The 17,797-nt window shown below is 34.6% G+C and overlaps 1 protein-coding gene across 1 annotated transcript in view; it reads right to left on the bottom strand.

Moving 5' to 3' along the window:
- The window catches only part of brinp1 (bone morphogenetic protein/retinoic acid inducible neural-specific 1), a 113,341-nt gene that overhangs the window by 13,425 nt on the left and 82,119 nt on the right, over positions 1-17,797 (bottom strand). Inside the window, exon 6 of the mRNA XM_055040390.1 lies at positions 2,026-2,262. Coding sequence (XP_054896365.1) covers positions 2,026-2,262 — 237 coding nt within the window. The remainder of the gene's footprint in view (positions 1-2,025; positions 2,263-17,797) is intronic.

Below are 17,797 nucleotides of genomic sequence, written 5' to 3' on the forward strand. Positions count from 1 at the left end.
TACACAGATTGGGACAAATGCAAACCACAACAAGCTTTGGCACACTCAGAACATAGATCCACATTTTCAAGAAATGCACCTGCAAAACATGCTGGTACTCTCCTAGACCTGTCCTCAAGACATGTCAACAGTATTAACCAGAGTTAAGAGCTCTTTTTCAGTCACAGCTGTGAAATGTCAGAAATTCCTCCACCCTCCTTCCTGGCATGTCAGAACTCAGATTTCCCTTTTGCTTCAAAGGAGCCAGGATCCATCTCCTCCTCCTGTTTTGAACTTGCCACAAACCTCCACCCAGCTTTCAGAGATGACATAAACCTTCTTTAATTCTTTCCTGAACAAATCTGAGCAACACCAACACCTAGCATTCAGAACTCTGTCAACATGAAAAAAAGAAGCTACATTATCATATTGTGCCCCAGTGGCAGATATGCAAACCCTTTTATACAAGCTTCAAAGACTTCAAGTATCATTTCCTTTTCCAGAGCAACCAAACAGTCCACATGGTGGTTCTTATCTGAACCCACCCAGCACACCTTGTCGAAAGATTAGAACTCATAATTTAACTTTTCCCTCATTTTATATCAATTTGTTTGCTCACATCAGGTACAAATATTTGAACTGAAAGTTTTTTAACCAGCCAGATGCCACTTTATAGTGGCAACCACCAGTTTGCTGGCACCTTTGGCAAAGGTGCAGATAAAGCCTTCAAAAAAGCTCATATTGGAGTAGAAAAATATCACCCTGAAAATTTTAGAAGATGCCAAAAAAATTAAATTGTTTCAAACCTCTTAGTGCTTTCTACAATTCCCTTTGGTCAAAAGATTGTAGGCCTGTCTATCCATCTATTTGTTGCATGCTTTGCAGTAGTTAACTAGTTTCATCGCTCTTCTCATGAGCATCTCACAAACTGAGACAGACCTTAGCTGTGATTACTGTGATAACTGTAACGCAACGTGTCATCGTGAGTGCAGTGTTTGTCTTTTTGTAATAATGGGGGAGACAATTCAACTAATACTAACAGCATGCAGCAATTTGGCATGCACTGTGAACTGGCACAGTATGCACAATGAACGTGTTGTCACTGGAGAAACTGGGCTACTCCCGTGAAGCAATGGTGGGAAGTCTGTCATATCTAATAATTCCCTTCTAAAATCATTGAGACATTTAAAGCCTAAACAGAAATGTGAATATTGTTGTCAATGCTATTTACTGTTTGATTAAAAAAAAAAAAAAAAAAAAAGATTAGCTGCCAAAGCCCAATAAATACTTTCATATACCACAAAATAATATTACACCATCTTTATCTCAAGTAGCTGCCAGAATATTAGTGAGCCTCAGACCACACAGTTAGCCGGAGCAGCAGCCGCAGCTGTCCTCACAAGCCAGGGAATTTACACAGTCAAAGCTCTTGCCTTTTGATAGGATTACCCAGCTATGGATGTGTCATGTCCAGTGTGAGATCATCTTTTTTCTGAACCTAAAGAACATATCCATATGGAGGCAGTGTTGAAACAACTGACTATTGATTTGCAGAAATGTAATAAATGTTGCTACAATGCAATGTCAATTAATTTCTAAAATTCTACACCTTTTATCTTTGCTATCCTCATTCATTTCACTTTGTTGAACATTGACATATATGCATATGTGTCTCAAGGAGATTACACTAGGAATCCCATCAATTCACATAGATATTTAACTTATTAATCAAACAGAGTGAGACGTATGTGCTGCCATGGAGCAGCTGTACTCTAAAAGCTAATATCTACATTCTTTCCACAATGTCCAAATTTGACATGTATTTCCATCACTTTTTGTTAAAAAGAGGAGCCTCTACTGGATGAATCTTTCTGCATCTTTTTCATTTTATGTGCATTGGTTTTTTCATACTTTAAAAAAAAACTCACAAAAAAAAAAAAAAATAAATACAAATGTCTGTAAAAGGAATAACAAACAGATTTCAAGTCTTTTGATAGTCACAGAGGGGAGCCAGGTTAAACTATTTTGTAGAAATTTTCAGCTTACCAGAGTTTTCAAAATCTTTATAAGAGGCTGCCCAGGACTCAGACATCACCAGCAGGGTGTTCTCCATGATCTGGATGTCAGTGATGGGACAGTTGCACTGGGGATAGTCATGAGCACACTGACAGATGCACCGGTTGTTGTGGCACACATATTCACCCTCTCCGTTGCACATGATGTAGCTCAGAGCTGACTGGACAAATTTCTCCTGCAGGTATTCTGGGAATATGACCTGAAGGCCTGAAATGGAAAAAAAAAGTGAAGTTTTGCTTAAAAAATGGGATAACATTCATTTGTCTTTTTTTTAAACAATATAATAGATACATGATTCTGAAAACAATAATCTTTGTTGAACTTTCTTCATGTAATGCAGTCAAAGAAACAAAAAAAAAAAAGGAAAATGTGAAATTGTATGTTAGTATTTTGTTGTAATTGTAAAAAAAAATTATAAATCAGAAAAAAGCATTTTAATTTTAAATAATATCCTAACATCATGTTAATATTTACCAGGTTTTCTTGTGACCAGTAAGAGTAATCTGTGTTTTATGTTAACTCTAAATACCCAACTGAACCACAAGGGTCTTTCAGAAGTTATAACAGCAGTCATCATGAAATAGGAACTAAAATGAATTGAAATGGGGGTATGACAGAAAAGTAATGTACCCCATCCCGAAGAAGGATATAGAAAATTTTACACCATATAAAAATTGGTGTAATTTTTATATGGTGTAACATAGGTACCAACATAGGTACCATAAAAAAATTAGGCTGAATCAAAAGAAAGGCATCACTGCATAAAATCCTTCCCTAAATTCGGTTTATGTAAACATGTTTAGACCTATAAAGCACTTTCAGCATGCAGAACTACACAAGTTGAATATGGAACAACCACATTCTTTATATAGAACATACATTTTCAGTTTTATTGAAGTATTATAAAAAAGAAACTTTCATGCAATTTAAATATTGGGATTTTGTTTTTCTCCACAAACTGGCCTGTTTTGAAATCAATAATCTTAAACATAATTTGACGGTTGCAGTTCTGATTTCACCAGACCTGGGACAACTCCTGTACTTGCCATCCCTCCTTTCATGTCTATGTTTTAAGAGGTCGACTATTTTATTTTTCCTGAAGTAAGCAAACAATTCATTTATTTCCTTTGAGCTGTTTATGGGGAATGACATATAATGTAACAAGGAATGGGAAAGCCTGATGCTGGCTTTGACATATTTAGCTGATATTTTTGTAATAGTCTCATTTGTGATTTAAAGGTTCATTTAAAGTTTCACAGTTCAAGCTATTCATTCTTCAGTATCGATGACAAACTTTTAATAATTCTTGGACTCCCAGCCAATCCATATACCTTTGGGGATCTCACTGAATTAAAGCTCGGACATCTTACAGTTCAGGCTTCCACTTCAGTTCAGACTGGGAAAAATAAATCCCTTACTCTACAAGCCAGTGGATTGGAAAAGAACTAAATAGATTTTTCCTTCTCATATGAAACAACATCTTGGCGAGACCGTATTTTCTTAATAGCTTTTCCTTGAAGACAAACTGTGCTTCAGTACAAAACATATGCAACCAGGAACTAGGATACAACATGTTATTGAATGATGAATAATTACATTATTCCTCCTGCTCACATTTTATTTTCACCTTCGGGTGAAAGGCGGAATCCACTTATGCAAAGTCAACTTAATGTGGCTAAAATGAAAGGAAAAGTAAGCATATAATTTCATATTGTACACATGAATCATTTTCAGGGTGTTGTCAAAGAGTCAAATGGTATCTCATTATGCATTTGCATGCAGCAATTAATCCTCCTTATTTTCACCCACAAACAAACGCTGAACATTACTGTGGGTAATTCAGAAACAGATGAAAGCCTTAATGGTTTGGATCTGAAACAGAACACTTCAATAGTCATCATCATGATGACAGCCTCTGAAGAAAAGTAACACATAGTGTGTTTTGGTTGTTCATGGAAAAAAAATAAATGTTTTGTATTTATTCTCAAAGCTCTGAGTTTAGATAGTCTTTATTTAAATCTGTTTAGAAGATCAAATCAGAGACTACTCAAAGGAATTCTTCCACTTGCATCTATTCAAACACAGCCCCTCTGCTTTGCACTAAAAGTCTACAATGTATACCTCTTTTTTGCATAATCTCTTCTATTCCCCACACCTCATCAGAAGTCCTTCCCGTCAGTGATGAAGGGAACAGAAGGAAGCAGGAATGGAGCAAGTAAAGAGGATGGATAGATCATGTCTGACCACAAAAGAGTTTGGTTGCCCAGGGCTTTTTCTCCATCAGGCTTGTCTGGATCCAATATTCATTTAGCTTGATGTATTCCTGGGCTTGAAACTTTAATGTGATTTGTGGGAAAATCCAGATGGCAAGTTCACGGATCAACGCTGCTCCCTGACAGTGCTGGTGCCAGCGGCCGCCTGCACAATAACACCAATTGCCTCAGTGCTCCCCCAACGCCACAATCACTCCCACCACGAGACCCTTCCCCCATTTCCTTATCTGTATAACTACACTATATACCCCAGCTCTTCCATCACATGCACATACCAACACACACACATGTGCTACCCCTACCACACACATCCATGTGCCATCTGACTTCCCCCAATATTTTTTATATTGTTGCATTAGTGCTGAAGAATTGAAGAAGAAATCATTTGAGAGTCTGATATTCAGCTCAACTCCATTGGTCTTGAAATCTCTTGTATTTCACTCTCCTTTGCTCTCTGTGTTTCTAACCATTCTCTTCCTTTGCGTCTCTCTTTGCTTCTCACTCTGTCTTTGTACACATCTTCTACTGTCTTACTTCATTATACTCACTGCTACTCCTACCACACACATCCATGTGCCCCCTGACTCCCCCCATCATCCTTTGGCTCCTATTCACTCCATCAATCACTCTCGTCATTCTTGTTTCTTCACCTCTTCTGCTCTCCCCTACATTGTCTCCTGCTGAGTGTGCATTCAGATATCAGAAAATTCATGCCCTGTGTTGCCCTGTCTGCTACTATGCAGAAATGATGTCACGTAATAAAAGTAAATCTATCAACATTCGTTAGAGGATTGTCAAAATGAGCAAAAATATGGGAGCCTGCAGGCTACAAATAAAGAGAGAAACCAATCAGATACAAAAACATTTATCTTGTGACTTAGCAAGCCTTTCTAGGTTAGGACAATAACATGTGACAAAATTGAAAATGATTGAACCATAAAGCTAGTTTATTGGATTATGAGTCAGGCATGTGTTGGGGGAAACACCAGATACTGGAGTACAGGTGTAACACTTACCATCATTTAAGGGGAGATGATGAAATGAAAGGTACATATTGCAGCAGCTTTGCTGCTATTTGATAATCTCCAACTTCATGCTCTGTCAGTGCAAATAATTCTCTTCAATACAGATGCCTAGCTTGGTCTAAATAAATAGCGCTGCAAAACGGCACATAATCATATTGCATATAAGCTGATAGATTTCATTTCTCATATTTTGATGGATATAGGCTCACAAACATTCTATGAATGCTAAAAACGAACGGTGACTTTGCCTTTTCATTATATGTCTTTCATGTGTGCTTTTTCTTCTTCCTTTTTTTTTTACGTAGTGACAGATAGGGAGTGTAGGCCACAACTGAGGCTTGTAACTGCTTTGGCAAGCATTTCCCTACTTACTAGAATGCCATGCTCCGCCTCATAAGTTACAGTTTCATTAAAGATTAATTGACCATTGTGTAGCTGCAATTTCACAAAATAATCATTACTTAATCCACTGGTGCAATAAAGTGCGTTACCTCAATGGGAGCATTAAATTACCACAGGAGGTTATTGTTGCAGCTATAATACCATTCCAAAAAGCTTTGGACAAAAGAGACTCCTAAGTTCACGGTTGCACAGGCTTTCTTGTTGATGTGAAAGGGGAACATAATTTAAAATGTTGCTGCACTTGCCAGTTTTACCATACAGACTCCTTGTCTTTACATATGAGGTAGAAGTGCAGCTGAAGAAGCTATTTATCCACTTTTCTTTCTTTCTTTTTTTTTTTTTTTGTTTTGAGTGTGAGGTGTGTGTATTGGACCAGACACAGGATAACATGTTCCACTGGAGCTGTTTTGAGCTCTCAGAATACGTTTGCATTTTTTAAAGTTCAGAATGAGCTGTACTTAGCATTCAAACAGATAATGTGTGGTGTGTCAGTGCAGAGTAGATTATCGTAGATTATCATAAATGCTCTAAGCACTCGAGTAAGCAGAAGCTTGTGTTGTCAAACAGGACTGTTGACTCACAATTTTGTATTAGTTTTATTTGAAAGTTCCCCTGGAACAGGAAATTTTATTCTTGGAATACTGATTTTTATTTCTTTTTGTGAAATCTCCTGTTTAGTTTTATAATTTTTATAGAACCCTTGTGCTCAGAAAAATAATGTATTTGAGGGAGCAGGGCAGCAGAAATAGATGCACACAGCGTCTTGCAAAGTATTCATACCCTTGTTTTCAAATTTTTTTGTTGCAATCATTTGTGATTTACATTAATGCAAAGTGAAAAGAACATTCATAATTTATGTAGATCTAATTTTTTATATATACAAAAAATAAAACGAAATGCATGGCTTGTAGTTTTTTTTTTTTTAAATTAGTTTGACTGATTTTACTTTTTGTTGCAGTAACGACAGCAAACATAAATATGTGCTTGATCTAAACCAGAGATGTTCTAAGTGCAGTCTACCATAAATAATAATTTTGTGTTGCCCCTGACTGCAGCTTAAAAATGGTACAAATCAGCCACCCAGAAAAGGTAGTTGATGTAGATAGAAAAGTTTTGTGATTATTATTACTATTGCTTTTGATGACAATTTTATGACACGTTTCTATAATCTTAAAAAGAAAATGTGATACAGCACAGCCATTGATTTAACTTAGGTGAATACAGTGAGGGTTTCCAACAACAGTTGTCCTTTTGTTGCTGAAAATAGATAGAAAGTGTATTTTCTAGGTCAATAAAATGAAAAAAACAAACAAACAAAACATTCAGTTCGAAAAGTTAGAAAACTGCAAAAACTTCCATTCATCAAGAAAAATGTCGAAGGATATTTTTCAGACCAACAATAATTTGCTTTTATTGACTTTGTTTCATCAAAATATTGTATGTTTAATGTATTGCTGTGCTAGAGTTGTACCTTAAGAAATAATCAAAAAGCTTAAGAACAGAAACAATTTTACAATAGCACATTTAGACTGTTAGTCTATCACAAAGGCACAATTTTTCTAATTTTCTTAGTGAAATATATAATATATTATATATATATATATATATATATTATATAATATATATATATATATATAATATATATATATATGTATATATAAAGACAGCAATTTCCTTTGCACAAATTCATACTTAATTGCTAAACAAAGCACTTTTGGAAAAAAAATAAATAAATCAATACTTAAAAGAAAAAAGTCGCAAGTTACATGTTCTCATGATTCCAGTTAAAAACCCAGCAATGCCTTTGTTTTGCCAGGCGGTGGCAATAATATCGACATCAATTCCATCAAATTTCAACAAATATAAATCTTTAGATAGACTAAATCGTGTGCTTTCTCAAACAGTTTACACTTTTATTCCAGTCATTAATTGCCTAAGTTTGAAGTGTTTCAGATGTGTTTTTTTTTCATTGAAATTTAAGTGTGTTGTCAATAAGCAAAACTTGTGCAAAAAATATCAGTAATGTGAAATACCGAGACTATTGCAGATGAAAACACTGATATAGCTAATGTTCACCAACTGTAGGACACACATTCTTTTTTTGCTGTCTACTTATCCATTTTGTTCAAGTTTAAGGACATACAGCAACATACAGTATCATTGTTAGATACGAAGACAACAATAAACTGAAAAGGCACCAAAAGATAAATGTGCTTCAGACTGGAGAAAGCTTAAAAAGATTATATAAATGCTTGACAGTTTGGAAGCAAACTAAAACAAATTAGGAATGGCTAAAAACTTTTGCACCATAATTCAGCTTTTGTCTTGATGAAACTGAGTTTATATATTTTTATCTTGCAGGTGTAGCAATCACAGTAAGAGCATGAATTACCTGGGAAATAATCTTGGCATTCAGTTTGCTGTGTTTGCCGTATAAAAACAAAATGCTGAAATTGCATGTTAGAACAAATGTGATTGTGAAGGGCAGGAGAAGTGGAGAGGTAAATGAGACCTCCATGGCGCTGAATCATTACCTGATACTTTGCACCCTCAAAACCAAGAAATACATGTTGAGTTAGAGTAAAATAAATGAATGATTACTTGTATTCCTCTTTACAGAATGTGGTGCCCCGCTATGTGGTAAATCACATTTTTGCACTTCTAAACAATAATGCAGGTTTCAAGAAGCATGCAGTAATGTTAAATTCACAAATTGCAGCTTCACTCAGTATTAGCTGTATTGAAAAACAATGCTTTGGTGTATAGTGGGGAATGTGATTGCCTTTGGCTGCTCATTCAGTGTTCAAGCTGTTCCGTCATGTGTTGCCATGTGTCCCCTCACAGCAGTAGCGGTAGACCTCGACTGGCAAGATTATTGTACTTGTCTCACAATAGGCACACAGACTGAAACCATGCACACACGTATATCCACAGCCTCCGTGAGATATTGCAGAAATCACATGTTTTACAACAAGCCCAGAGAGGGGGGGGAGGAGAGACATATGACAGGCTCTGACATTTCCATTTGAGCTAGAACAGACACAACTGTCCTCAAAGTGTCACTGTGTGCTTTATGCACATCTCAGATCAAAAGCCCAGTTATCATAGAGAAGATATCACATATCCGTAAATGCAGTATAAGGGTTTATCTTCATGCTTTGATCAAAATGGACGGAGCTTAATTCTAAGCAAAGTCTTGCACATTAACTTAAATAGATTCCACTGCAGTTTAAACTGTATTGTAACCTGAATGTGAAACTTTTAAAGTTTTAATTCCTCCAGGATATTCAAAATGCTAATGAAAGCCACTCAATATTAAAAGAAAGAATTATTAAATTTCTAATTTAAAAACTGGAAATAAAAATGTACATTAGATACAGGAAAATAAAGGGAATTTGAAGAAATCACAGGATGCTGCAAACGGAGGAGGGAAAAATGTGTGATTTATGATCAAGCTGGTCCAAGTGTATGTGAAACATGGAAAGATGTCCTCATGTACAGGGGTTTTCAAAAATTAGAGAAATGTTTAAAAAAATAATGTGCTGAAAACTCTATATTTATATATCTATATATATATAGATATCTATATATATATAGATATCTATCTATCTATCTATCTATCTATCTATCTATCTATCTATCTATCTATCTATCTATCTATCTATCTATCTATCTATCTATCTATCTATCTATCTATCTATCTATCTATCTATATATATATATATATATATATATATATATATATATATATATATATCTATATATATATATATATAATATATATATATATATATATATATAAAAACAGATTTAAAGAACAGATTTTTTTTTGGGTGCCAGACTTTCATCAAACCTTCATTAGTGAAACACATTTCAACACTTAGAATTGCTCTTACTCAGGAACTTTTTCTGATGTCACAAATCATGGTCACTTTATTTCAAATTGATGATATCGGCATTCTTTTATTTTTTTTCCCAAATACATAACAAAAACTAGCAAATTCTTAAAATGTATTCCTTTGCAAGGTCATGTGTGAAGGAGAGCTAACTAAATAAATATACCCTATGCGAAGTGTGTATATTTATAGGACAGTCGGAAAAAAAAAAAGCTAATTTATAAATGTACAACAATGTTGCTGATGCTGTGCATCTTGAAAATCCTGGATAGGTGCAAAATATGTAGCCTAAAGATGAACTTGTTTCTATAAACAGAATGCTTGTCATTTCAAAGGGTCAAAATCTACATAACAACTAAAATCTTTTTAGCGTAGATGTTTGATAAGCTTTAGAACTATTTTTTCTTTCTAAGAGAACACTTTACTACAGAACATGGACATTGATAAAATGCCTGGGTTTATTTCTTTTCCTCATCCAATATTTGCTTTTCATGTTTTGCATCAAATATTTTGTCATCAGTAAATAATTTTCTGCTAACCAAAAGCTTTTTGTTTACCGATACTCCCGTCTGCACGTCAAATCCTCAACAAGTCCATCACAGAAACATACAATTGATTTGTCTGTTTGTTTTACTTTCCCAAACTGTTTACAGCATTTTTCACTCTGAAAAAAAAAGGACATGCATTGAGGAACACAGCAATGAGCATCTAATTCATCACTCTCTGCATGACTCGCCAGGGCCAGTTTAATTTATTTTCACTTTCCCACTTTGAAAACTGTTGGCTCAGGCTATTCTAACATATTCATAAATCTTCCAAGATAGGCTCATGGCTCTTCCAAGATAGGCTCTTGAGGAGACTGGAAAAAGAGAAAAGAGAAAAGCAGGCGTTGGAAATTGAAAGAGGCAAATTAGTTTGCTTTTGTTTTGGTGCTAATTTATGACAGACACACTGGGGGTGATAGGGTCCTCTCAGGGTAATGCCTTGTGGAGGTTCTGGGGCCTTTTATCTTTTCATGGTGGAGCTAATATATGTAACCAATTTGCAAATTATCACCTCCAGTACACAGTTTGTCTGTTACTTCTGAAAAAGAAAAGTGTTTTAATTTTGATTTAAAATGCCTCAAGTATCAGCTAAAATGTATTCCCCTACAGATGCCACAAAAATACATCTCAGGTATCAAGAAAATATAAAAATAAACTACTTTCGTTTTAAATTCCTGAAATAATAGGCTTTTACAAAGAGTTTTACAAACACATGAAAATCCCATGCATTTAACAGTGTGCTAATACCCTCTCTCTCATTCTCAGTCCTCAATAAGCTATTTTTACTTGCAGGTCTCAGTGGAGACTGAAAGTGAGAATCCAGCCAAATGCAATATAATCAGGTTTCTAAGCTTTAGCCTGGAGAAAGGACAAACAAATAAAGAACAAATTAATATGGAGGACTAAAAGTTTATCTAATTCCCAACAGCTGTAAAGCTAAATTGTGCAGATCTTTCATTTGAATTAAATGAAGTAGAATTAACAAGCTAGGAAATGTTAAAAAATAAAAAAACAAACAACAAAAAAAAAACAGAATACAATCATCTACATGACTAATTCAGGGAAATTAGTTGCTATCCATTTAAGTTATATATGTGGGTGAATTTTAGACTTGCACAATAATCAAAGCACCATGACTGTTCTCCAAAATGGCATTACATACATCCAAAACTGTGAAAATATGCCTTAGTAGGATTTACAGGAACTTACAAAAGTATTCACACCCCTTGAACTGTTGTGGATTTTGTCATATTGCAACAATACATTTTTGTCATGTAGTTGTATGTAATTTTTCATGATGTGATACATCAAGAGCAATTGGTACATAATTGTGAAATGGAAGGAAAATGATACATTGCTTTCAATTATTATTTGTAAAAAAGAAAAAAAAAACTCAAGTCAGATTGGATGGCGTATTACTGAACAGCAAACTTCAAGCACAACCACAGTTTCTCTGTTGAATTTTGGTCTGGTGTTTGAGTTATTTCAATACATGTATAAGCGTTGATCAAAAACTTTTCAGTTTAGCTCAGCATATGTTTGGGGTCCCTGATTACAAGTCTTAGACTCTTATAGGTTTCTTCTTATTGCCCTCTATTTATTTAAATCAGTCCTATAAACTCTGAACATCTTCATTCTTGCGAAAGAAAATCATCACCAAGACTTTTTACGGCCACCGTTATGTGTCACCATGGGGGTTGTTTGTTCCTGGTAATTTGGAGTGCTAGGTTTTTGCCCCCATTTGACCAAAGCATTTTCTTACACATGTATGCTATGTCTCCCATACGCTTTGTGGTAACCTTTAAATTTGACTTTTTTTATGGTTTTCTTTCAGTAATGGCTTTCTTCTTTCCACTCTTTCATAAATGAAAGATTTGTGGAGTGCATGACTGACAGATTCTCCTGCCTGAGCTGTTGAACTTTGCAGTTCCTCCAGATTTTCCACAAGACTCTTGACTGCTCAGCTAGCCTCTCTGATTAATGCTTTCCTTTCCCAGCAGATCAGCTTAGGTGGACGGTTAGGCCTTGAAGTGTTTGCCATTCTAGTATACAGTTTCCTTTTCATGGTGATGGATGTTCAAAACCACAAACTTTAAATCTTTAAAAATATCTGATAAATACCTTAAGAACTGACTTGTCAGTTCTCTTCCTCAGTGTTTACCAACATCTGCTTTTGGACTTAGATTAAATTGCATAGATTCTTACTAATTATGTGTCATCTGGAGGTAATTAGCTGGACTGTCTTATATTGAGGAGGGATGAGAAAAAAGAAAGTTAAATACTATGCATGTGGAAAATACTATATCATATTTCTTCCAATTCACTATGTTCCACTTTGTCTTGATCCTTCACAAAAAATAAATAAATAAAATCATAATAATAATAACAATAATAATAAAACAAATGGAAGCTTGTGGCTATAAGACTAAAACATATGACAAAAGTATGGGGACTGTGGATATTTTCCTAACTTAATGCATTATGTTGACAAAAAATAATTCTGTTTGTCCTTTGTGTTCTCCATGATGAATTCTTGATATATGAGGTCAAAGAAGAGTCAGTGAGTTGAATTTATGAATTCCATTTATTAAAACCAAAATACAAATGGTCCATTACGATCTGCTACCTTTAAGAGCTAACAGACCAAAATGGCACTCCACAAGAGGTTGGGATCTCCTTTGTTAGCCTCTATCTAAGTTATGCCCCAAAGAGGGCGTTACCTAGCTCCTGGTCTCCTGTAATCTTAGGTTTGAGGGCGTTTCCTAACATGACATTTCTTTTAGTCTTAGCTTAGCTACGAGCTAACAGAAATAGAAGGAAACCACATAACTATTTATTCTCAACACCTTCTATCTCTTTTAACTAGTTTCAAAGCTAAAGCTAAAGAAAATGACCCTCTGAGGGTCAGGAAACACCCTCAAAGCTAAGGATATGGGATATGACACAGTAGGGAACACCCTCTCTAGGGCGCAGCTTAGACAGAGGCTAACAAAGGAGCTCACTAACTGTTCTTGGATGACATTTTGTCCTGCTAACTCCACAAGGTAGCATGAGGAATGGACAAGCTGTATTTTGGAATTAATATATGGAATTCATTAATTCAACTCGATGACTCTTCATCAACCTCATACATGAAGAACTTAGCATGGAGAATGGATCAATTTTCCACAATTAATAGATAAAATATTGCTAAATCTTACAGCAGTGTTTGTGATGCTGTCAAGGACAAAAAAATAGGAGCAGGGGATGGATGAGCTCAAGGAATATTTTGCATAGCAAAGCTATGTTACAAAGGAGCAATATCTGATTTTAGGTTGTTAGGTTGTTCACTTGATGTCAGAAACCACTATAGCATTCTAAAATAAATCTAGTGTGGTAATGTGGAATAAATGTTTTTACTGAGCAGTATGTGTATTTTTGCTTTTATTGTGGTGTCAAGAGTTCAGCATGTATTTTTACTGTTGTAGTGCATTTAATTAAGGTGGTAGCATTGTTTAGGGCACAATTTCCAAGACAAATTCCCCCTATGGGTGGAACAAAGTATACATTTATCATGTACATCTATCTACGTAAAAGGAAAGAGAATATGTAGGCAGCGTCAGATTCACTGTGTTATCTGCATCTCACAGTACCACCAACTCACAAAAACAAAACCACAAGGGTGAGAACAAAGGAAACACATTCTCCTTTCATATAACTTGTGTATGTGGGAGAGAGAATAGTCAAATATCTAAGGCAACTACATTGAGAAACCTGCTTATGTCTTGCCTTTTAATTCAAAGTCCTGTATGTGGTATTTCCACACCAAATTCCATCACACTGAGGATAGAAAAGCTTGATCATAGTGAGCATTAGTAAATACTTCACACCATAGCTCTAGAGTCTCATGTGGTGAACAAACTGCAGCAAAAACAACAACAACAACAACAACAACAATAAATATAATGACAATAATAAAAAATCAAACCAGCAAAACTAAAACACCATGATTAAATGTTTAATTACTGGAATAAATCTAGGGACATTTTGCATCCTTGTTGTAACTCGTGATTTTAACATACCAATAAGATCCTTCTTTATAAATGAGCAATTAGAAAGACTAGATTTATTATATTTCAAGTTCTCCTTTTTCGGCAGTCCAGGAAAAATGAGTATCAGTATTACAGTAAAGAAAAAAAAAATAGTTTCTGTGACCAGAGAATGCTGCTGCAAAAGCTTTAAGGAGATAAAATAGCCTGAGAAGTGTCACCATGGAAACTTTATGTGTGGCTCTAAGTATTGACAAAAAGAAATGCATTAGTATTTGATTCATCGCACTCAAATGGTCAAAAATACTTTTGTGTCTGTCAACGTTAAGTTGGAGTGTTGCTCTATTCATCAAGCAACTGACTCGTTGGAACACAGCCTGTTCTGCAGTCTCTCACCAGTGTTAATGGAAGAGCTTGACTGCTGTGCAAAAGGCTTAAAAATCTTGAATCAGTCAGGAAACTTTGTTAAACTTGGTCCAAAAAGCATCTATGAATCTCATAGTCTCATTTCTTAGCAAAGTGCTGGAGGCAAAAGCCTACATCAGGGTGAAAAGAATCAGAAAACTCTCCTAAATCAGGGTAGCAAGTTTTCACTCGGGTTGTCATAGACTTAAATGGTAGAAGAAGAAAAGCAAAGAAAAAAAAACAACAAAAAAAAAACAAGAGAATAGAGAAGAAAGGAAAGAAATATAATGATCAGTCACAATGGAACTTATTAGGGACTAACCGTGCCTTGAGGATTCCTCAAGCAGAAAAAGAAAACTGCATAAACTAAATATTATTCCTCAATAGCTGTTTCATAAAGTTGACTGCAAAAGGAGACTTTTAAATTTTTTCCTTACTGTTTACCTGAACAATGAGGTCAAACAAGCATATTTTTAAAGACCAGAATAATTATGAATAAAACAAGGAAATTGATTATGAATAATAAAGTCATTTAATTTCATTATTTATTCTAACCTGCAAATTTCAGTAGCCCTTTACTGCCTATTTAGCAACATTCATAACAAAACTCATACTGTCATACTTTCTGGTGAACAGTTTCGGGTTGGGATTAGACAAACTTGAACATTTAGTTCTGCAGTGCAAAACCGCTTTTTAAAATTACAATAACTATAATAATAACTCCACACAAATCTGTTAAATAATTAATGTAGATAAATGAGAGTATAGAGATCAGAGAACAAGGTAGCAATTTTACAGCTCGATTGTATCTTTTGAGAAATTGAAAAAGGTAACATGTTTCAAGTAGATTAGTTAAAATAAAGATTTTATTGAAATATAAAGTAGCTGAAGACCACTGTCTCAATTTTAAATTTGTCCCATAGCATCCTGGCTCAGCAAGCGATCAAAATATGTATGCTGCAGGAAGAAATGTGTAAGAAGGAATTTTTGAATTTGTGTTCACAGTATATTTTCTTCTTCAATGAAATTAAAATGCAGATTCTCAATATTGTAAAAGCAGTATTAGAAGCTGTTAGTTTTAAGAGTTTATGTTCATGCATGAAATATTTGATTTAATATGCCAAACCACAAGTTGAAACAAATGCATGTATTTGGTAGGTCAAAACAAAATATTTACTATATGAAGTGAACTATATTTATGATAAGTGCAAATTTTAAATGTCACAAAATAGAACATCAGAATGTTGGTCCTATAAATACAGGTATATTCATTGAATGTATCTTAATCTTTCTCCATGTTTTTGCCTTTTGTTGTTATTTTTGTTTTTCTTTTACTACTACTACTACATATTTGCCAAATATGTCATATTTGGCAAATATGACACATTTAGTCATCCCTATAAAAACACATCTTCACATTAGAAGTTGCTGCTGGCCAGTGTGAATGATCACACTGGCCAGATGTGACTCCTCCCTACAGTTTAAATGCCAAAAGTTAGCATTTTAGCTAATTGTCTGGTAAAAGGTCAATAGGCATTTGTAAATGAGACACATGGTGGGTGTTCATTAGAAGCACTGAGAGCTGCTCGAGCTTATTAGAGTAGCACAGGGCCCAGCCATTTCTGTCTCTCTCAAGGGAAAGTCTATAAAGTCCATTTATGCTCTGTAGTCAAAGAGGACAATGCTGTCAAAGCTGTTATTTCTTGGCATTGGCTATAAAGATCAGTCAGGGGCCACAATAAACCTGTTAGTGTTTTTGTATGAATGGAATGTAGTCAAGATGGGACCACTGTGAAGTCCAGAGGTAGTTCCAAATTTTAAGTATTATCGTATTTGCTCATTTTGTTTAAAGTTCACTTTGTTCAGTGCAAAACATTCAAAAAGCAGCCTGTCAATGTATCTTTTGAATGGAACAATTGACTTTTTTATCTTGGGCCAATTTCTTCTCAGCTCTTCATCAGTTTAAGTGAAGGCAGTGAAAAGAGTCTCTGTAATTGTAACATCGGACCTAATGTTTTCAAGAATGCTTTGTGCGATATAAAAGAAGGCACTTGTTTGGTCTACTGAATAAATGTTGTATTGATTCTGGTGATAGGAGAAGCAAAAGTGACCTATTATCTTCCGTGTTTTTAAAATATAGCTCAACAAAAAGGAACACACATCCTGACATTCACTTAAAAATCGAAAAGTGCAAAATAAATACTCTAGATGTTTAAAAATATTTGTGAACTAACAAAGCTATTATTTCTTCCTGAATCAATCCACCTAAAACATTTACTTACATTAAATCCTAACTCTCTCTTTATTTGTAGAAAACCTGTACATGTTATCTCATTAGATTAGAATCCTTGTGGACTATAAAACGTTTGATAGAAATGTCAAAATTTATTATATTTATCACCACAAAAAAGTTGAGGTCACTTTTTTTCACAATCTAGTTTTGAATTTATGGTGTTACATATAGGGGCAAACTAAAATTAGAAATGGAAATATATTTTTTTTTCAATATTTTGTGGTATTTGTTGTAATATTGCTAAAACAGTAACAAATATCTAGACATTTATGAGTCTTGTTATTTGTGGTGCTGTGATTGTATGTCACTGAATGCAGCTTAAGAACATCAGACAAAAAATTATGTTCCTAAAAACAAAATGTATTCGTTATCAAAAAAGTCCGTCTTAGTGAACGAGCTTCATTGGAAACTCCAAACTGTGCTTCTAAGCAGCACCAATTAATTCACTTTATTCATGTATTTGATTATAGAACCAATAGTGGAAAAAACTAAATGTAACAATTCCAACCACAATAACCAGTGCTAAATATAGCTCAGCAGTTTTATCAGAGGATATGCTTCACAAAGAGATAAAATGAAGACCAGCACTTATATCTACATTAATGCCAAAGAACTGTAAGATGTTTTTGATGACTGGAAGTAATTAGAAATCTATTTGGCAGCAAAAACCCTAAAAGCTCATCATTGTTTATGTACCTCTTCATCAGTGGTATGAAGTGTATTACTTTGAAGAGCACTATTATCGTTCAGCAAGTTACACCATCAGCTGTCTTTGTAATTAATGACAGGAATAATTGCTCTTAAAAACGCGTTTTAAGGAGATCTCTTATTGTTCATCCTTGCACCTCACTAACAAGCAGATTTTGGTTCCAAGT

Source organism: Poeciliopsis prolifica, unplaced genomic scaffold (genome assembly GCF_027474105.1).
Source record: "Poeciliopsis prolifica strain line A6 unplaced genomic scaffold, Auburn_PproV2 SCAFFOLD015, whole genome shotgun sequence".
NCBI lineage: Eukaryota > Metazoa > Chordata > Actinopteri > Cyprinodontiformes > Poeciliidae > Poeciliopsis > Poeciliopsis prolifica.